At 47.3% G+C, this 22,494-nt stretch overlaps 2 protein-coding genes across 2 annotated transcripts; both read left to right on the top strand.

Moving 5' to 3' along the window:
• Window positions 1-391: 391 nt before the first annotated feature.
• On the top strand, window positions 392-615 carry PtA15_11A616 (uncharacterized protein; the record flags this gene model as incomplete). Its single annotated transcript, XM_053161543.1, has 2 exons — window positions 392-523; window positions 589-615. The coding sequence occupies 2 exons, from the start codon at window positions 392-394 to the stop codon at window positions 613-615; spliced, it is 159 nt and encodes a 52-aa protein (XP_053025479.1).
• Window positions 616-21,514: 20,899 nt separating this feature from the next.
• Window positions 21,515-22,494, top strand: PtA15_11A615 (uncharacterized protein; the record flags this gene model as incomplete). The annotated part of the gene is made up of 4 exons (XM_053161542.1): window positions 21,515-21,517; window positions 21,594-21,883; window positions 21,972-22,236; window positions 22,333-22,494. 4 exons carry the CDS (start codon window positions 21,515-21,517, stop codon window positions 22,492-22,494), a joined length of 720 nt encoding a protein of 239 aa, XP_053025478.1.

The following is a 22,494-nucleotide window of genomic DNA, read 5'->3' as shown; positions in this document are numbered from 1 at the left end:
TCCAAATATCCAAATTGTGAAACCCAATGTGGCATCTGTATCAAATACCAACCTCCGGATTGAAATACATATCACATACTTGAAGAAAAAACCCTAAACAGTTTTGCACATGATTAAAGGAAGTATGTATGTACTTACATATGCACCTATCGGCACCTCGGGCTTCTATCGCCATGGCCCGGCCCATCTCCCAAGGACCTCGGTCCAAATGGTTGTGACTCGTACATGTACCCCAACAGACTCCAAGAAGTTCAGTAGGGATTGGACCGGATATTATGTATGTAAGGGCGAGCTTGACAGTTCTAGACCAGAGGCCCTTCTCAGATCAGTCAGATCATCAGATGCGCTGAAGGATCTAGTTTAGAATCCTAGCGCTGACACTATCACGAGTATGGAAGATTGGGTCTGGCTGCAGTTGGTCCTTGTCAAGGAAACTGAACCAGCACTCAATTATCCTGTATCAAGTAACAACAGCTCTATCTCATCCGCCCAGGATTCCTACGGCTTGGAGGAGTTTGCTCAGGTAATCACTACATACGGCAAGAATCACTTTGACCCCAATTCCAATCAACCCCTAATGTATTTCAGAGTGCTTTTGATGAGCGGCCAATTTGAAAAGGCATGTGAGCTTGAAAAGAGCCCGCACCATGAAAAACCTGTTGGATTTTCATCTCTTCCCTCTGCCTCCTTTTCCCCTTTTCCTTGTCCAGACCTCTCACAGATGCTTTTCTCTCCATGTTATCTTTTAGTTTAGGTTATGCCCTTATCTTTTTCTAGCCCAGTGACCTTGATCCTTGTCTAGAACTGTCTGTGTGCTCTCCTGCCTACTGATGACCTCGTGTGCGCGTGCTCTGTGTGTGATATCTTGGATGTCACTTGTTCTCTTGTTCCTTCTTCCATCCGCTTCCACTCGCTTCCTTGCATATTCAAGATGTCACTCAACCACAAGTTGATGCTTGTACTTAGTCTATATATACCTAGCCTTGTACCAACAGTGGGTCAGCTACACCAACATAGCTGTTAGTGTAGCGTAGCGCAGCGCTAATGTGCTATTTTTTAGTGTAGCGTTAGCGCAATTGCGCACATCTGCGCTAACGCTACGCGCAAAGGATGCAAAGCTATTTTAGCTTTTAACATAGCGTTAGCGCAGATGCGCGCAATTGCGCTAACGCTAAGCATGCAAGGCGCAAAAGAGCGCGCGCTATGCTGCGCTAAAGCGTTTTTTGCGGCAAAAAAGTGCCTTTTTTCCGCTAAAAGCGCCTTAGCGCAACATAGCGCAGTGTAGCGGCTGTAGTGCAGCGCTAACACTAAACAAAAATTGGTATGCTGTTAGCGCCACTGAAAATTAGCGAAGCCTAGCGGCGCTAACAGCGCGCTAATGCTATTCAAAAACAGTTGGTGCTTTTTGCCGCTACGCTAAACTTTAGGGCTAAAATAGTGTAGTTTAGCGTAGCGGCCCACTGTTGCTTGTACAAGCAATCAAGACCTCATCAGTTCTTCTCTCAAAAATCCGCTCCGTCCTCGAGCCGCATCCGGTGTAGGACTCCAGGGATGGATGGGTAATCAAATTTCCTTTTGAGGGGGAAATAAATTGTATGATAGGTTGAAAGGCTATTACAATCTACGGGTGGTTTGAAAGACCTGCCCCTCTAATAGTACTATGCAAATAACCAAGAGTCTTGTAATCAATATTTAAGAAAATGTGGCAGATTCCAAGATAGCTCTTACTTTTATATAGTAATCTCTATCAGACCTAAATATCTAATTCAATGTGTTTTTAGACCGGTTATAACTAAGGATAACATGGTTTGTTATGGTGAAGTTCCTCTACTGTTGTTGATGTTATAATTTGTACTACTACCTCTACTACTACTACTACTACTAATATGCTAATAAGGAGGATGGGTTGTTGGTTGGTTGGTTGGTTGGTTGGTTTTTGATTTTTGGTTCTACTACTGCACTCACACTCTACTGACTGACTGACTCTACGCTACTCAATACTACTACTACTAACTACTACTACTAACTACTACTACTAAACTACTACTGTGACCAAACCTCTGTAGGCTGATGGTGAAAAAGAGAAATTATGGGGGGGAGAAGAGCTCCTTTTATATTGAAGAGTGAGGGATTTTAGCTCCAGGGGAATGTGTTTGAGGGAATTTAGCTGCAGGGGATCTCAGTCGCACAGCATATGTACACCTGTACTGCACAGCCACACAAACAATGAGGGAATTATGCTGCAGTGACACTATTTGTACACCTTATCTGCCTGCATATATTGCACTGCCTGATGTCATGCATTGCTATGCCTTTCCAGGATTTGGGGGTCAAAGCCTCTCTCTGGTCCTCCTTCCTTCCTCCTCCCTCGTCCTTGTATCCATGTTGTGTATTCTTCCGTCCAATCCGCCGTGCCTTGTCCTTGTATCTATGTTGTGTACTCTTCAGTCCAATCCACCATGGCTACGAAAGGGTGTATGTGTGTAAATTTTGTAACTGTTGTGTAAGATTATCTCTTCCTCTTGTAATGGGTTCCACCTGTATGTAAATGTACTATCATAATACCTTTTCATATTTCCTTTTGGCATTGCAACAGGCACAGAACACCACACCGGTGAGCGTCCCCATCTCACTGCCCTCCTCTCGAGCCTCTTGGCTCTTCTCAATGTGTCCTCCTGAGCGTCCGTGTCCTGAGTCATCATCCAAACAAAACCTGAGGGTAGTAGGTGGTAGGTGAAGTGAAGCTAACTCCAGCCTTAACTCCAACCATACACTTATGGAAAAGTGGTAGAACCCCCTGGTGATGACAAAGGGGCCATTGTTATTCAAGGGGAGTAATGCTGGAGTACCACTGGAATTCCAGCATATTTTACTGAATGTCACCTGACACCTATTCACATCAATTTTTTCATGGTGCCAGAGGTTTGAGGAAAACAAGACAAACTGTTAATCAACCAAATATCTTCTGTGTTCTCTCTGTAGGCATGTTTTTTCCTTCAACAAAGTACACATTTGTGGTACATTTTTGCCATTGCCCTACCATAATATGGCTTACTGTGTATATGTGACAACGCTCCCTCGTCCAAGGGTGCAGCTTGTAAGTTGATGCTTATGATTGATTCTGTATGTATGTTTGACTGATGAAGGCCTTTGTGATTTCTATTCCTAAGGGCAGATCATCTAGCATAAGCCTCCCATCGGTGAACTTCGCGCGCTTGATCTATTGGTACACCCGTCTTTTTGCCAAGAGAGCGCCTGAAGTAGCCGTGCAGTACCCATATTTGATCTGTCTGAATGCCAATGCTCCGCCGGCTTCACGCGGCCAAAATCAAATCATGATACACATATTCTTCTGGGAGTTTTGTAGCCAGGAATGATCAAAAGGGATTTGAGTCTGATCAAGTTATCTAATCAGCACGAGTATCTGGAAACAATTATCAAGCAAGCAGCAGAGCGAGATTTCTGGGAGTGACAATTACGGGATGTGATCCAACTGTTCAACAGTATTAATTTTTGCAGTGAAAATTGCCAAAATACTTACAATGAAATAAAAAGTACAAGAAAAAGGGAATCTATGAGGCTGTATATACAATATAATGAAATTGAAAAACAAGTCTAGAAAAGGCAAAAGCATGATATTTCTACTTTTCTCAATCAGAAACAACATCAATAAATGAAGAAAGGCATCATGACAGAAATTCTAAGTCACTATTGTCACCACCATCTGCACCAGCAAACACACTGTGGTTTTTAGATGCAAGGAGGTGGTCAAATGCCAGTGGTGGGCAAGGTGTTGGCCGTTTCCATTTCAAATCTATTGCCTTTCATCCTTTGCCCAGTTGGAGAAAGTTGCAAACTGAAGTACAAACATGGCCATCCAAAAAAGCAGAAATGCCAGCACCCACACTGTTTCCCTCAGCCCAAGCACTATAACAGAGTCAGCAGAAGTATTTATCAATATCTTGGATGTAAAAAAACTTACTCAGCATTCAAATCAACTATTTGGGGATCTGTGAGGATGGGACCAAAACCTTGAAGATCACAAACCAATTGCTGTCCATTTGATTGATTGTATGACCAATGTGTCAAGGCATTCATGAGTGAAAGATAATCAAGATCCAATCCCCTCTGTTTTTGTCTGAAATTAAAGTCAAGATTGCTTGAGTATTTAACAAAATCCCCTTGAAGTTGACTATTGAAGAAGTAGATTTCTTTGGGGCTCTTGATTTCACCTAACACAACCACACAATGCCTAACAAGCTATATCAGTGGAAAAAATCAGAACAGCACATCAGCAAAAAGATAACTGGGTGAATTGGGAAAAAGACTCACTTCAATTTGACTACCTTTGAACTTCATCAGCCCCTCAATTTTATTACTAATGAGCTCTTTAAGCTCAGCAAGGATGGGCCCAAAGCCACAATAGGCAATTGCATCACTTGCATGATTAGAGAGATTGGGTTCGGGATCAGAATATTGAAGCTTGGCCACCCATTTATTGATTACTTCTTCCCCTTTTTCAAATGAGCAAACTTGAGCAGGATAAGATTGACGGCTGCTACCCTCTCCTAAAATCAGTGACTTGTCAATTTTTATATCAAGGGGAAAGGGGACAGCAGATATAGTCTGTGATGATAATAGATTTGTGGGCTGCTTTGGGTGGTTGTTCTTCATCCATTGTGTAAAAATGTAGTCTTTGTGCTGTTGTCCATCCATCTGTCTTCATTGTGATAGATTGACCAACTGTTTGACTGAGTGCATTAACTTGGGAAGAAAGACTAACTGATACTCTGAATGGTTTTGTCTCAATTTTTCCACCAAGGGCCCATGAGGTGGATTTGGATATTGTGGGTGTATTTCCTTCAAATTTTCTCTTGCAGTTGGTAGGAGCCTGGGTTTGGATGTCAGTGTCTGGAAAGTCCTCATTTGGATGTTCATAGAAAAAATTGATGACTGCTGCACTCTTGATTCCCTTTCCAGATTTAGCTAGTTCCAAGAGCATGCTGTGGTCTTCAATCTTTGAATTAGCGGTGCCCAAGCAAGTGTAGTATACTGTTCTGGATCTGATGGATAGGTTATTTCAGTTTTTGCAATAATTTCATTGGAGAATAAGGTCCAGAGATGATGTTGAAAGTCCTCATATAAGTTGGGTTTCTTGGTGTCAACTTCGAGAAGCTTTGGAATAATTCTGGTCTTTTTTTGCAATTGGTCATTCATGTACAATACCACGCCTGCTTTCACAAATTTTTTTTCTGGTGTCTGCTTTATTTCTGAGGTGTGTGATGAGGTGGCCTGGCTTGCTTTGGGATTCAGGATCTGGCGTTTCTTTGCTGAACGTGCATCTTTTGCCAACCCACGGTAGAAGACATGAGTTCCAGTATCACGAGAAGAGGCAACTTGGCGGGAAATGGGTGGGTATGATGGTCCCGCAGTGTGGATACCACTTGGGCAGATTGCAGTATGAGAGGAAGCGGGTGGAAGCTGAGATGGTTGAGGGGCTTGTGCAGAACCGGTTTGAATTTGCCTCACAATGCACTCCACATAGTGTTTTGCAATATTTTGATCTGTTGACCATTGGTTGCATTCAAGGCATTTAATCATAGGAGCCCTTCTAAATATGATATTTTAAGGAATTGTTCAAGGGTTTATATTATCAGCCTCCTATATCTATGCAGTTAAGAGAGAATTCAAGTGGGAAAAAATTGAATCTCACCTAAGAGCTGAGTGATTGGGGTAGAAACTGGTTGTAGAGAGAAAGATAGTATGTGAAAAGGTTTGTTGCAAATCTGTGAAAATTTAATGGACTCAAATTTTAATTAGCCATGCAGTTTGAGGTAAGAGAAACCCAAATTGTAGAAAAGAATAAATAACTCTTACCTGAGAGCAGGCCAATTGGGGTAGAAACCAGTTGGAGAAAGAAAGGTAGCACATGAAAAGGTTTGCTGTAAGTCTGTGAGAATTCTATGGCTAAGGATTGATTTGATCAGAGTGCTGTACCTACACAGTTAATAGCAACCCTAAATGTAGAAAAGAATAAACCTTACCTGGGAGCAGAGCTATTGGGTTAGGGACTGGTTTTTCCACTCCGGCTATTGCTTTGCACCTGGTACTTGCTGGGGGATGTTGCTGAGCGTCATCCCTCAGCAAGTGCGGGAGGAGAGGCAGTAAAGGAGATTCCTTTACTAACCTCAACCAGGGAAGAGAATGAAGCTTGTCTTGTTTCTATTTCCTGCAAACACCGGAAAGTGGGGGTTCAGGCCCAAGCCTGACCCTCTTTCTGATGGGCGGGTGGGTGGTGTCTAAAAAGATCTGCAAATCTGAAGCAAGTGGCTCTGGTGATCTGGGGTGTGGGGAGAAGTCGGCAGCGGAGTGCTTGCTACTTCCTCCCTGTCTGTGGGGGGGGGGGTCATATATGCCCCGCCTCTGTGAGGCTGACAAAGCCTGTGCATGACATGGAGCTTTGTCTTGATCACCCAGGCGCCACTTGCTTAGCCGCCTCCATGCACAGGGGGGAACTTGTTTGTACCCTTCTCAATCCCCTGCAAAGAAACAAAGATAGTATATGAAAAGTTTTGTTTTGAATCTGTGAGAATCTAATGGACTAGACTAGGGGTTTAATTAGCTATGCAGTTTGAGTTAAGAGAAACCCAAATTGTAGAAAAGAATAAACGACTCTTACCTGAGAGCAGAGCGATTGGGGTAGAAAAAAGTTGAATAAAGAACGCTAGTATGTAAAAGGGGATAGTACGTGAAAAGGTTTGCTGTAAATCTGTGAGAATTCAATGGACTAAGAGTTTATTTCATCAGTTTCCTGTAGCTATGAAGTTAAGAGAAGCCCCAATGGACAAAAAAAAATCAAGAAATTTTAACTGAGAGAAGAGGTATTGGTGTAGAGAGTAAGATGGTTTTCCAAAAGGTAAAAAGAAAAAAGTATTTCTCTAAAGAATATGTGAATAATCCAGAAATAATGTGGCACAGTTTACTTGCAAGGCAGAAAGGTTGAGACTGAGGCGGGGAAGAAATGAGGAATCTCAAGACTACAAAGAAAGGCTGATAGAAGCAATGAAGTAAAGTTCTTGAAATCAACGATGGGAAGTTACATACGTTACAATATCTGAAGCGATTTTCGTAACGTAACGTTTTCTGTTATCTTCTCACCAGTTAAAGTTTTTTTTAACTTGAAGCAAGACTGGGCTCAGGAAATGTAACTTGTGATTTTCCTTCCTCCTGATCCCGGCAGTAACGTAACTTTCTTTTGACAAAAAAAGTGAAATAACGCTCTGGAGCAAGCTTGCTGCCGTCAGTTCAGTGCGCCGCGGCTGTACTGTCGGATTACACGTAAACCGACAGTACGACTGCGGCGCGTACAAACCCAGCTCGCTCTGGAGCGAGCTTGCTGCCGTCAGTTCAGTGCGCCGCAGCTGTACTGTCGGATTACACGTAAACCGACAGTACGACTGCGGCGCGTACGAACCCAGCTCGCTCTGGAGCAAGCTTGCTGCCGTTAGTTCAGTGCGCCGCGGCTGTACTGTCGGATTACACGTAAACCGACAGTACGACTGCGGCGCGTACAAACCCAGCTCGCTCTAAAGCAAGCTGGCTGCCGTTGTGGTGGTCAGTATGGTGGTAAATTTCAGATTCAGTTTCCGCCCTCCAACGGCATCAGACCTCAAGATCCACAGCTTCAAGAACTCTCAAGATCAAGACCCTCAAGACTCAAGTTTCTCAGACTGTCCCTTCTTCTCTTCCCTTATTCCTCACTCTCCTCTTTATTCTCTCCTCCTTCCCTTTCTTGGTCCTAACACAGCTTGTGCTGTGGGTTTTATTTCTTTGTCTTTGGTTTCTGATCTATTTCTCCTCTTTCTTTGTCTGGGTTGTGTCATTTCTCCCTCATTTCTTATGCTGTGGTTTTCCCTTCTTTCTACTCTATTTCTATCCTGCTGAGTTCTGCTGTTCTGTTCTGTTTTGATTTTGTTTTCTGCTTTCCTTTGTGTTCTGGTCTAGTTGTGTTGTGTTGTGAGCGCGCGCATGGCGCGCAAGGATATGATGAAATGTATGTGACATGTTGTCTCCCCGAGTCCAAGTTCGCAGAACTTGGAGGAGGGGAGCAGCATGGCATTCTGATCCGCCATCTCGAGTCCAGAGTCTAGAATCAAGAGTCAAGAGTCCTACGAATTCCCCTTTCCCTTTGACAAATCCCTCAAATCATCCTAGTATCCTCAACAACAAAAACCGCCGCCAAGAATCCAACCCCCGGCGAACTCTCAAAACCACCCAACCACAAGCTATCACCTCGAATCCCCAGCCTCATCACCAGACCATCCGTGAGGGCAGCCACCCGGCACTTTTCCCCTCCCAGCGACCTTCAAAATTCTCAAAGAATCGGTGGATGCGGTGATGAAGGAGCAAACGGCGCTCACTTTTGAGGAGTCAAGAACTGGCCAGCCTGTCGCATCACCTCCATTTCAGGAGGGCAATTCGGTTATGAAGAAGATGGGCGAGGAGCGTCGACCCAAGGAAGTCCAGGCGCCTTCGAAACCGGCTACAACTATGGACGAGCTTTCAAGGATGTTGGAGGCGTTCAAAAATAAAATTGATCAGAAGATTGCAGCCATACCGGGAAAAGCGTCGACGTCTGCGGATCGCCCTCCGCTGGTCTGCTACTACTGCCATCGGGAAAATCATGGGACCTCGCGATGTCAGGAGCTAGTGAAGGACAAGGAAGCGGGGCTGGTTGAGCAAAGGGGAACGAGTTTCTTTCTCCCAAATGGAGCTCTGATTTTGTTCGACCGTAGTCGGCCAATTAGGCACGTGGTGGCCTCCTTTCAGCCAACCCAGTCCTCCGCGCCTAGACCTAATACTCCGACTCAACGGACTTCAGGTGTCATCTCTACCAAATACAAGGTGAGCTGTGGGTCGCTAGACCCTTGGTTTCCCCCTGCTGTTTCTTCCCAATCCTTCACAGGCGCATATGAGTCTGACCCCGCGGCAAGGAAGCGCCACGAAGAGGCGCGACCCTTTAAGGCGCCGCAGGTTCCAGTTTCCCAGGCAAAAAGATTGTGGCGAAAGACGCCGGTTAGTACCTCGGACCCCTCGCGACGCCAAGAAGATAGCAAGCCGGAACTTTTCGATAGAATCATGAACAAGCCAGATCCGGAGTCTTCCCCGCAAAAGGAGTCTGTAGCGCGTCCAGCTACTCCTCCTAAAGTCCCTGGCTCTCAGTCTAAGGTCAGATTCGAGCGCGAGGTTTCTCGCGACCATCCCGACGCGGTTGAGGGGCTGGTTAAGAAGATTTTCAAGCTCCCCGTGACTACGACTGTCGGAGAGATCTGTTCCGTGTCACCAGCTGTCTCAGACGAGGTAAAGAAGTGGGTCTCACGCCGCCGCGTGGAGGTTGGTTGCGAAGATTTGAAGGTAAACTCGGGAACGCTGGCTGAAGGTATTGACCCGAGCGGAGTTTTCAATCCAAATCTGTACTCCTGCCCCCTCGGTTATCTCAACTGTAGCGTAGGAGATGAGGAGGCAATCTCGTCGCCGTTGGTCGACTTGGGTTCGCAACTCAATCTGATTTCCGATTCCATGGCAGTCAAGTTGAATCTCACGCCAAGGGTCAACTTCAGCTCGGCAGTTTATGGGATAAACAACCAAGCATGTGAGCTTATTGGAATCGCCGAAGACGTGCCCATTCGTGTGGGTCGTTCTATCGTGGGCACTTGTCATTTCTGGATTACGCGGGCGGATGGGCCGTTCATTTTAGGACGCCCGTTTTTGATGGATTTCAGAGCCACTCTCATGTTTTCTCCGACGGCCGGCGAGCGGATCATCCTGCCTGACGCGAACGGAAGGAATATCGAGGTCACACTCTGTCCAGTTGATAAAGGAAGATGGGAGCGAGAGTTCCCCTCTCATGGTAGGAAGGGCGTTTTGGTTCATTGCGGGCGCCTCAAAGAAGACTCACATGTGGATAAGCCTTTTTTATGAATGGAGCCGATCCATTAGCCGGCAGTCTTAATCAAGGGTCTCGACTTTTCACCGGCGGATCGGCTTCTGGCCCATTGACCCACCAACTTTCCTCTCACCCAGTTTTACTACTCTCAGTTTCCTCAGAAGTTCCAATCAAAAATCGTCAAGAGCAAAAACATCAAGAAAATCCCAAAAACTCTAAAAACATCGGTTCCGTCTCTGTCAGCTCTCTAGTTCTCCATTTCGATTGGCTCTTTTCCCCTAATCATTCCAAAGGCGAGCGGCTGGCTCGTGACGATCAGAATGGGTGTTCGGCAGGGACACAAGGTGTCAAAGTAAGTCCCCATCCAAGTATGCACCCCAGGGTAGATGCTACCGCTTTATCAAAAACACTATCATGTGCCACGCTCGTGAGCAGCCCCTTGGAATCCCGTTTTTCTTCCGCTTTAGGAAGCTCCTCGCCATTCGAATCTTGTCTCCGCAACAAGACTAAACTATCATCCGGATCTCGTCTCCGCAATCAGACTAAACTACCATCTGAATCGCTTCTCCGCGACAAGAATAAACTAGTTTTGTCCTTTGCGACCCTCTGCGATGAGGCTAAACTAGGCATGTCTGCAAAGACCCTCCGCAACAAGGCTAAACTTCCGAGCCTCCGCGACGAGGATAAACTAATGATCCTCCGCAATGAGGTGAAACTATTCCCGTCATAAATAGATGCTTGGGTGGATGAGGTGGAAGAAGGTGTTCTGCGGAGGGATCGGAGACTGAAAGTAAGTTCTCTCCGATTATGCACCTCCGGGCGTGATGCTCCAAATATCGTCGAAACTCTACCTTGTGCCACTATCGTGAGCCGCTCTCTACCGTCCGGGTTTTCGTACGCAGATAAGGTGCCTTTTGAGGATTTCTCGGAACTACGGACGTGGAGTTTGCTCCAGAATGGCCTTGGCGCTCATTCTCAATCCGCGCTTTTGGGCGCCTGGAAAGCCGGTGAACTAGTGGTGTTCGCAGCCAAATACAAGCCCGTCTCTCGGAAGATCAAGCCCGTCAACCAGCCGATGCCACAAGGGCTAAATCCCCCCCTCCAGCGTCCATCTCTCTCAAGGGACCCTTGCCTCTCTCTCAAGGGACCCTTGCCGTCCTTTGGCCCGCTCTTTGACGGGCCCCTTCACCCCAAAAGGGCGCGTCACCAAAGAGCGCCTTACGGTGGTAAATTTCGGTCCAAAAGGCTGGCTCTGGCCTGACAAGTTGAACGTCATCAAGAACGTGTTGTCCGAGCGAAATCAAGCCATCGCCTTCGACGAATCCGAGCGAGGGCTGCTGAAAGAGTCCTACGGAATGCCGTACATCATCCCAGTAATCGAGCATGAGCCGTGGCAAAAGAAGAAAATTCCCATACCCGCGGCTAAGCTAGACGAATACACAAGGATCCTGAGGGAGCGAGTGCGGAACGGGCTGTACGAACAATCAACTTCGTCGTACGCCTCGCCGGTCTTATGCGTCCTGAAGAGCAACGGCAAACTCCGAATCGTCCACGACCTCCAGCCTCTGAATAAGGTTACGGTGAAGGATGCGGGAATTCCGCCGGCTACCGAAGATTTTGTGGAATCATTTTTGGGTCGCGCCTGCTATGGGCTGGGAGACATTCTTGGCGGTTATGATGAACGCGCCTTGGATCCGATCTCGCGACCGCTGACCACATTTGATACTCCTCTAGGTAGATTCCAGCTGACCCAGCTCCCGCAGGGCGCCACTAATTCTGTCGCCGTCTACCAGGCGCAGATGATGTGGGTCCTGAAGGACGAGATCCCTGACCATGCAGGAGTGTTCATCGATGATGGGGGCATCAAGGGCCCGATTTCGGATTATGGTGGAGAGGTCCTGTCTTGGCATCCCGGAGTCAGGAGGTTCATTTGGGAATACGCCGCGACCCTCGAAAGGATTCTGTTTTGAATCGAGGAGGCGGGGTTGACTGTTTCGGCGTCCAAGCTGGCGGCAACAGTGGGTCAGCTACGCTAACATAGCTGTTAGCGTAGCGTAGCGCAGCGCAAATGCGCTATTTTTTAGCGTAGCGTTAGCGCAATTGCGCGCATCTGCGCTAACGCTACGCGCAAAGGATGCAAAGCTATTTTAGCTTTTAGCGTAGCGTTAGCGTAGATGCGCGCAATTGCGCTAACGCTAAGCACGCAAGGCGCAAAAGAGCGCACGCTATGCTGCGCTAAAGCGTTTTTTGCGGCAAAAAAGTACCTTTTTTCCGCTAAAAGCGCCTTAGCGCAACGTAGCGTAGCGTAGCGGCTGTAGCGTAGCGCTAACACTAAACAAAAATTGGTATGCTGTTAGCGCCGCTGAAAATTAGCGAAGCGTAGCGGCGCTAACAGCGCGCTAACGCTATTCAAAAAAGGTTGGCGCTTTTTGCCGCTACGCTAAACTTTAGGGCTAAAATAGCGTAGTTTAGCGTAGCGGCCCACTGTTGCTGGCGGCTTGTGTTCCCGCGTTGGAGATCGTGGGCCACGTTGTGTGCAAGGAAGGTCGACGGATGGCAAGGACTAAAATCAACAAAATTCTGAGCTGGCCAACGCCTTCGGATGCAACCAAAGTTCGTGGTTTTCTCGGCGTGGTTGTGTACGTGCGGATATTTATTCCGTCTCTCTCGCAGATCTGTATCCCGCTTCGGCGACTGACTCGCAAGGACGTTCCATTTGTCTGGACCGAGGATTGTGAAACGGCCTTTCAACAACTAAAAAATCTCGTGGGCGAAGATATTGTTCTGGTCAAGGTAGACTACGGGCCAAACGCGGGGCGACTGAAACTCGCCGTAGATTCCAGTTTTCACGCCGTTGGGGCGGTTCTAACTCAAGCAGACGCAAACGGCCTCGACCGGCCCGCGCTTTACGAGTCTTTGTTGTTCTCCGACGTCAAGTCTTGGTACTCGCAGCCCAAACTCGAGTTGTGTGGGGTCGCAAGAATCCTCAAGAAGCTCCAGATTGTATTGTGGGGGCAACATTTCGAGCTCATTGTCGACGCCCAGTCCCTCGTTCAGATGATCAACGCGCCCAGCCTTCCCAATGCTCCGATGACGCGATGGGTCGCCTTCATACACCTGTTTTCTTTCAACATCTCTCACCGCCCGGGCAAATCGTTCACGATGCCGGACGGACTTTCCCGCAGGCCGCAGGGAGATGACAAGTCGGATCCACCTGCGTCAGATTTTGACGAGGAAGCACCGCTCATTAGGCCCCTGACCTCTTTCTCAGCGGAGGCAGCGCCGGTGTACACCGGTTATCAGGAAGGGTTTTGGCGGCAATTGGAGGAGTACCTCATGACATTTGCCCGACCCGCGGACATGGACTCAGTCTTGTTTCAGGCTTTAAGGAGGAAGGCAGCAGATTTTTTTGTGCAGGAGGGTCGACTCCTGCAAAGGGGAAGTCCGCTGCCACGGATCGTGATCACTATCCCGAGCAAGCAGGATGAAATCCTTCGGCGTTTGCATGAAGAACTCGGCCATCGAGGCACAGCCAAAACATATCGCCGGGTCGCCGAACGGTTCTGGTGGCCAAGTCTCAAGAAAGCGGTTCAGCTCTGGTGTCGTAGCTGCAAAGCTTGTCAGAAGCGCGATCTGCGCCGGCCCATGGAAGTGCGCTACCTGACGGGTGAGGACACATTATTTGGGCGAGTCTCTATGGATGTTGTTCACATCAAAGCCAGCGGAGCCAAATACCTAATCGTGGCCCGCAATGACTTCTCGGGCTGGGTTGAGGCCAAATTTCTCAACAACATCACCTCGGAAGCGGTTGCGGCGTTCCTGCAAGAAAGCTGGACCATGCGGTACGGTTTAGCGCGCTCCTACTCGACTGATGGAGGCTCAGAGTTCGGCGGGGCTTTAGCAGAGATGCTCAGAGCTTTGCCTGGCCAACATCGAGTTTCGACGCCGTACTATCCCGAAGCTCAGGGTATGGTTGAGCGCGGGCATGCACCTCTTAAGTCAGCCTTGGTCAAGTTAGCAGGAGAGTCGGGCAAGAACTGTCGGAAGTTCCTGCCGCTGGTTTTGTTCGCCGATCGAATCTCAACAAAGCGTACGACGGGCTACTCTCCTTACGAGTTGGTGTTCGGTCAGCGCGCAGCGCTTCCCATCAATTTGGACATAGAATCTTTCCTTGGGGTCAATTGGGAGGAGGTGCGCAGTACTTCCGACTTACTAGTGGCGCGCTCTCGACAGCTCGAGCGCAGCGAAGAGGCTCGGGCAGTGGCGTTCGAGCGAATGATGAAATCTTGAACCGAGTCCATCCGCTATTGGGAGGACAAGCACTCTAGTCGACTTCGCCGACCGCTAGGTCCTGGAGACCTGGTGTTGGCATATAACCGGTCTTTAGAGGTTCAGTGGGGGCAGTTCTTCGCCCACAAGTGGAACGGACCCTATTGGATCATTCAGCAAGTCTCAGGCGGCTCGTATGTTCTCGCCGAGCTCGATGGCACGGAACTCAAACGCCGGTTCGCGGCGGATCAGGTCAAGCAATATTTTCCTCGTGGGGGCATTGGAGACCAAAAGTAAGTTCCCCCTCCTCGGTATGCACCTTGGGTACCTACTACCAAAAAGTTGTTGTAAGCTCTACATTCGCCACTCTCGTGAGCCGCCCGTGGGGTCCCCTTTTTGCTTCTTTTCTCCAGCCCGATTCGACAGGATCTTCGGCGGGACCCGCGCAGTCTAGGGACAGACTGTAAGTGGTGGTGGGATGTGGTGGTCAGTATGGTGGTAAATTTCAGATTCAGTTTCCGCCCTCCAACGGCATCAGACCTCAAGATCCACAGCTTCAAGAACTCTCAAGACTCAAGTTTCTCAGACTGTCCCTTCTTCTCTTCCCTTATTCCTCACTCTCCTCCTTCCCTTTCTTGGTCCTAACACAGCTTGTGCTGTGGGTTTTATTTCTTTGTCTTTGGTTTCTGATCTATTTCTCCTCTTTCTTTGTCTGGGTTGTGTCATTTCTCCCTCATTTCTTATGCTGTGGTTTTCCCTTCTTTCTACTCTATTTCTATCCTGCTGAGTTCTGCTGTTCTGTTCTGTTTTGATTTTGTTTTCTGCTTTCCTTTGTGTTCTGGTCTAGTTGTGTTGTGTTGTGAGCGCGCGCATGGCGCGCAAGGATATGATGAAATGTATGTGACATGTTGTCTCTCCGAGTCCAAGTTTGCAGAACTTGGAGGAGGGGAGCAGCATGGCATTCTGATCCGCCATCTCGAGTCCAGAGTCTAGAATCAAGAGTCAAGAGTCCTACGAATTCCCCTTTCCCTTCGACGAATCCCTCAAATCATCCTAGTATCCTCAACAACAAAAACCGCCGCCGAGAATCCAACCCCCGGCGAACTCTCAAAACCACCCAACCACAAGCTATCACCTCGAATCCCCAGCCTCATCACCAGACCATCTGTGAGGGCAGCCACCCGGCACTTTTCCCCTCCCAGCGCTGTCGCCGGCCTAGCACCGGGCGAAGCTCCATACCGTGAATAACGTAACTTTTATAAAAAATAAAGAATAAAAAAAACCAGATAACGTAACTCAAGTGAGAAAAAAAGAAGAAAAAATACACCTAACGCAACTTGAAAAAGTTAGAAGAAACTTCAACGATAACGTGCTTTTTTTAGTTACGTTAACGTTACTTTGCGTTATCTATAACGTAACCTCCCATTGTTGTTGAAATGACACTGATGAGATTGCTGGGTTGGCAATGTGGCACAATGCCCTTGCAAAGTGGAAAGGCTTAGACTGATGATAATGAAGACATGTCTCTTGCACGCTTTCTTGCACCTCATTTCCATGCTTTCTGGGTCAATTTCTCTGAGGATATCATAAACTACCTGTATATTTGTGTGCCAAATTTTTCATTTTCAATCAAAGGATAGATTTTCAAGAAGAACAAAACAAACCTCCACCAAGGACCAACACCCCGGTGAACTTCTCAAAACCACCAAACCCACAAGCTATCTTTGATCCTCTTAGCGCTCATCTCTTTGGACCTTCCACCCTGAGAGCAGCCTAAACATCAAACCTCCCCTCACATGACTGCCGCCGCCTAGCATGGATAGGAGTCCCTCAACGGAGACCCCACTTTTTGCCAAGGCGACTGAATGTGTGTGGAGGAATTGAACAGCCATAATCTTCTTCAAGGATGACCAGAATATCAGGGCCTTTGCATCCATCAAATAGAAGAGATACAACAATTTCACACTTCTGGGCATCAGAGAGAGCCATTGGAGCCTGAGAGTGTGGTGAGAATGGGGGTTTTGTCAGTGTGGCATCCTCTGTTCCTGAGAAAGAAGTTGCATCCAAAGTACTGATTAGTTCAATTTTTTTTTTTGAAGAGGCTGGGCATTAAGGACTCAAACAGAGTTGTGATATAGAGGAATCAAGGGATGGTGTGAGTGTTGTATATTAAAGGAAGGTATACAAACTTGGATGCCAGTGGGGAAAAAAACAAGGGACTCTAACCTGAGAGAAGCAGCAGTGATGCGGCCAACCCATGAGGTCACGGAGGCATCAACAGGCTGGGCGCCAGAGTCTCGAGGGGTATTTAGGGTGCCCACGGCACAAGACAGCGCAGTGCTCATTTTGCTCATCTGCCTCCGTCACATCTCCAACACCGCTGTCGAAGCCTCCGGCGGAGCCCAGTGTAAGGAAGACAGCAACTCGGTGACGCCAGCGCAGCACAAGCGGGACCTGCCCGCAACACCCCCTCCAGCCCGTCCTGACTCCTCATATAGATTAGAGGCTAAATATTCCGACCAAACAGTGAGATTTTGTAGTTGCCCTGGTGCCTGCAAGTGTTTGTGATGAGCAGCCCGCTCTGGTATGATCAAACATATTTTGAAGATAGGAAAACTACAACCAAGACCACCCCTTCCCCCACAGTTCACACTTGAAAGAGCCATCTGTGCAGTGAAAGACTTCCCGTCAAGATCTGGGGGCCTCCCAGGAGTGATCTAGATTGCCAGAAGCTGATATTTTGCTGCCAAAGTGTGGACTTTTGGCCCCAGATTGTTGGGCAAGTCCGCCAGTCTCCCTTCTTGGCCCTCTGCAATCAAAACCCATCTGCAGCTCTCATCTTTCAGGAGCTTCCCTCCATGAAGCAGAAAATTGGGGGAGGACGTGCAGTGTTTTTTGTTGTTGTTTGGTTCAGCGGAGTTCATCTAAGATAAATAACGACAGGGATGGTCAAAAAGATGGGGGACAAGATTGATTCAACATGCATATGTTGTCCAGCAGTGAACAGAGGACTACACAGATACCTTGACAAACAAGGCGAGCTTTTTGGTGTGTAGAATACCGGACTACAGAATTTGATTTGATTCTTGACTTTTTTTTTCCTCAAATTGGTTTTTCACTCTTTCATATTTCTTTTCACTACTCTCTGTGCAAGGGATACTTTGAGTGGAGTTCCAGGAAATAAAATTTAGCCTTTCTGTGAGTTTATTTTAGTAGATTTGAAGAAAAGAGCTCTGATAGAGGAGTCTTGATAGTGGTTTTTTTTTATTGTTACCTCTAGATCTGATTGGTGCAAAGTCAAAGTACTTTTGTCTTGAAACATCTAGAATGATCAGAACCATTGGCCATCTCTTGAAAGGAACTGTCCTGCCAATCAAATCACAAGAATACCATTTTTGAGAGTCATGCTCTGGTGAAGCAGGAAAATTGTGAAGCTATGCAACAGTCATTTGTTGGAGTTGGTAGTCTCACCAGCTCAGAATGGTCTCCCCATTCTGCAATCCAATTGTTATATGTAAATACAATGTATTAAATTTGTGATTACACATTCATGTGTGTAGTAGCTTCCCCGAGCTTGGTTGTTGCCCATGTCCACCCTCACGTTTGGGCGAACGTCAGGGTGGACTTTATCAAACAGCCTTGTGACATTGCTGGCCCTTGTCACAGGTGGCCTTTGCGCAACTGAGCCATCAAGGGGCGACTCCCTTTGACGGCCAGGCTGTGCTGGCCATCATTGGAGGTGTATCCTGAATAGCCATTACAACCCTGCCATCAAGAGGAGTACATACACCATTCAATGGCTGGCACAGCTCTGCCATTGAAGGGAGCGGGTACTCATTTTGACGGCTGGTACAACCCAGCCACCAAAGGGAGTGTGAACTCCCCCCAATGCCTGGTACAACTTAATCATTGGAGGGAACCTGCTAATGATGACTGAGTTGTACCAGACATCAAAGGGAGTTTAAAATCCTCTGGATGGTGGCTACAACTTGGCCATTGGAGGGCTTCGATGGCTAAGTTGTAATGGTCATCAAACGGAGTGTGTCCTCCCTTCAATGGCTGGTGCAACCCGGCCGTCAAAGGGAGTCCACCTCCGATGGCTGAGCTGTACCCGCCCTCAAGAGGAGTTTACACTCCCTTTGATGGCTGGGCTGTCCGGCCATCAAAGGTAGTACTCAGTCCCTTTGAGGGCTGGGCTGTACCGGCCATCAAGGGCACACACTCACTTCAAGGGTCGGTCTCTACTGGTCATCAAAGGGAGTGCACATCTCAATGGCTGGTACAACCCAGCCATTGAGGGGAGTATCCACTCCCTTTGATGGCAGTACAGCCCAGCGAAGGGAGTGTGAAATCCTTTTGATGGCTGGGTTTTACCGGCAATCAAAGGGAGTACACATTCCCTTTGACAGCCAGGTTGTATATACTGGACATCAAAGAGCGTATGTACTCCCTTTGATGGCAGGTACAACCCAAACATTGAGATAATCTCACACTCCGTTTGTTGACTGGGCTGTACCGGCCATTGAAGGGAGTGGGTGCTGCTCTCAATGGCTGGTTTGTGCCAGCCATTGAAGGGAGCACATACCCCCTTCAATGCCTGGTACAACTCTGCTGTCAAAGGGAGTGGGTACCCTCTTGATGGCTGGGTTGTACAAGCCATTAATGGGCACCCTGCCTTTGATTGCCGGGACAACCCCAACCTTGCTGACGGACTTGAAGGGAGGCTCCCTGCGATAGCTGAGTTCAGCAATGAGGCTATAACATGCTTCTCGCCTCACCTCACATTTTGGTCCTCTCAAGATAGAGACAGCTGTCATCTGGTCCACCAAAATGTTTGGCCAAATCTTGTGGCGGCAAAGTGCACAGGTTGGCCCCCATTTTAATTTTATGGACATTGATAAATCCATGCCATTGAATTATGGGGGCACACCCACACCCTTTAAAAAAAGGGTGACTGGTCTGCCTGAAAGAAATCTGCGCAAAGTGTCAATTGGCACCATTTTATCTCACACATTTTATATCTGCTGTCCTGCCCACCTCTGCCTCCCTCATGAAATTAGAGTTGTAACAGGAGGTGTCTTTTTCCAAAATTCTAATCTACATGATATTTGACTGTTTTGAGTCAATAAAAATTGATTATTTTCACTTTGCAATACTCGGCAGAAGGTCTCTGTTACACGCATGAGGCTCCCTGTAGACTTGAGTCTGGCAGACACTTGGACAACACCCACATAGTCCAAATAAAGAAGGTGCAATCATTAAGAACAGCAAAAAATCTTTGGTTTTGAGCTGGATTTGACCACAAGAATAGATGGAAAGCTGAAAGTTTCTTCTACACTATTTCCCAGATAAGGAAAAAAATGCATCATACTCCCAGCAGGTCTCATGATGAGTTACACATGAGAGTAGAAATGGGTTGCAGCTGAACTTATCACTGACATATGACTGACATCAGAAAACATGACTGACAGAATTATGGCTTGGCACTCTCTGGAGAGTGCCACCAAATCCCCCCTGATGTGTGTACGAGACACGCGTTGATGTGGGTCTTGGGCAGTCTGTGCGGACGAGAGACGCAGTCGACTGGATTATCCGTAATATCCGGTCCAATCCACTGAACTTCTTGGAGATGTGGATTATGTGGGTCCTCGGGCGATGGGCCGGGCCATGGCAAAAGAAGCCCGAGATGCCAATAGGCGCATATGTACATAAATACATACATATTTGATTTAATCATGTGCAAAAATATTTATCTGTGAACATTGTTTTTGGTGTTTTTTTTGGTGTCATTTCACAAATGGAAGGTCAAATATTTGATACAGAGCCAGGTTGGGAAGACCAACTGACACCTTTGGGTACAATTTGCAAAACCTGATGTCCAAAACAAAAAGGAAAGTGCAAAACTGGTGGCGCAATTTGTGGCCGCCCAGGGCTTCCGTAATCTTGGCATCATTGTCCATTCAACTTTGTTACTGGTTTTTTTTGTCTTTCTTTTGTTGGAAATGAATGAAGTAAACTTGCATTAGGTCTAATCCATGCTCATTCATAACTTTTTGGTTACGTGTTATTTTGATGGTCAAAACTCCCTAAACAGCATCATTTGCAACCATCAACATTGATGTTGACTTCATATCAGGGAGTTCTGCAGGTGAGGTGTATTCAAATTCATGAAAGTCCCCTTAGGTCTCCTTCTCTTGCCGTCAGGACTCAGGAATGGGGAAGTGTTCCCATTGGAGGATGTTGGAGTGGTAGCTCGCAGGATTGATGATTTTATTACATAGTAAGAAAATCATGTAGATGTACTATCTACAAAACACTTTGACAGTTGTCACAGTCAAGAACTAACTACATGTCACAACAGAGGCTGCCTTGAGCTTAACAAAGCCTCTCGAATGGGGGTCCCGAAGGGACTCTCCATAGCAGAGGCTTACGCCCAAAGTTGGCCGCGTGGCCTGAGCACTTTGAGAAATTTACATGAATTTCTTCTTTTTTGGAATAAACAGCTTGTTAAACACAAACAACCACCTTTCATGGAATTCTGAGGAGAACATTTTGTAGACTTGCTTCTCAGGCATTTTTTCATACATTTTTTGGGGTGATTTGCCTTGAAATAAGCAGTCGCTTGTGATTGCTAGTCAGCGATGTCCCAGCATTTTGCCCGGCAGCTGGTGAACCGGTTGGATCATCGGTTCACGCACCCTCTCACGGTTCGGTGACTTACATGGGGCCAGATGTCATCTTTAAAATGATAGTCTCTGGTTTCTGAATTGTTACTCAGTGCGAGGTATATTATGTACTTGCACCAGGGATATCTGCTGGGATATCCGGTCCTGAAAAGGTCGGATTGTTTACAACGGTATTTTCTTTACAGGATGATTCTTGCGAGGGGATGGAGCTATTCAGAAGTTTCAAGTGGTGTGAGGTATGCACAAAGCCTTGCACTTCTAATGGTGCCAAGGGCCCAATGGTTATCTGAAGGCTAATGGGGGATATAGTGGGATGAGATCACTCCCCAGCCATTTGGCCGGTAGCTCTCCCCCTTGTAAGCTGACTTTAGGTGCAAGTCCCTCCCTTCGGGAGGCGGGCCCTTCGGGCCCCCCCGAGCGTAGGCGTGAGGGAGGGACTTGTGTTAAGTTCGAGGATGCCTGCCCTCTGGCCTCTGGCCCTCTGTTGATTGTGCTTATGTAATCTTTGGGTACAGATAGGACCAACACCCGTCACCCACCCTCTTTCCCGAAAAGAGTTAGCACCCACCACGCCCCTCAGCTTCCACATTAAGGCCACAAAAACAAACCCACCATGGTGAGTAGTACCCATAATCCAACATTTTTTGTTTGTTTGAGACCTGCTGATCCCCAAAAGTAATTGATCTCTCAAGGCAAACACGACGGCCAAAGGGGCACTTTCGATCCATGGAACCAATCCACAATTCTTAATTGATAAAGTCTTGAGGTCCCGCATCTATGAGGCTGAGTACTGGAAAGAATCTTGCTTCGGACTGACAGCCGAGACGATCATCGATAAAACCGTCTTCGACCTCAAATACCTTGGTTCGACTATTACGGCTAACCTCAGACCAACCGAATTCATATGTCTCTTACTGAAACTGTTACAACTTCAACCCGAAAAAGAAATCATTTTGGAATACCTACGCGCCGAAGAATTCAAGTCAGTTAGTTTTTTTTGAAGTTGAATTTTCCGGTGGTGTCCAATTGTGCTCACATTCCATCGACTTCCACTTCTTCTGATAATATAGATACTTAAGAGCATTAGCAGCATTTTATGTCAGACTGACATTTACCCCCATCAATGTATATCAAACACTAGAGCCTCTGCTACAAGATTATCGCAAGCTGAGAACACGAAATTTGGATGGATCGTATGGGCTGATGACATTTGATGAACTGATCGACAACCTGCTGACCGAGTCGATCGTCTTCGAAATCGTCTTACCGAGACTAACATCCAGGAAGGTTCTTGAGGAGCTTGAATCTCTACCGCCTCGGAAATCCAGTCTGGCCGTTGCACTCGGCTTCCATTCCGACTCCGAGGGCGAACAGGAAGCGGGAGGAGATAGATACGAAGAAGAAGCAGATGAAGATAATGACGGCGATCAGAGCCACAGTGATTCCAGCGAAGCCTTTGTCTCCCGTTCCCCCACGCCAGCTGAGCATGATAAGCCTGGTGATCGGAGTCCCAGTCGGGCTAGTGATACCACCGACCGATTTGTCTCTCGCTCGCCCACACCAATCGACCAAGATAACCTTGAACAGCCCTAG

This window comes from Puccinia triticina, chromosome 11A (assembly GCF_026914185.1).
Source record: "Puccinia triticina chromosome 11A, complete sequence".
In the NCBI taxonomy this organism is placed as follows: domain Eukaryota; kingdom Fungi; phylum Basidiomycota; class Pucciniomycetes; order Pucciniales; family Pucciniaceae; genus Puccinia; species Puccinia triticina.
This window is presented reverse-complemented; position numbering and strand designations above follow the sequence as displayed.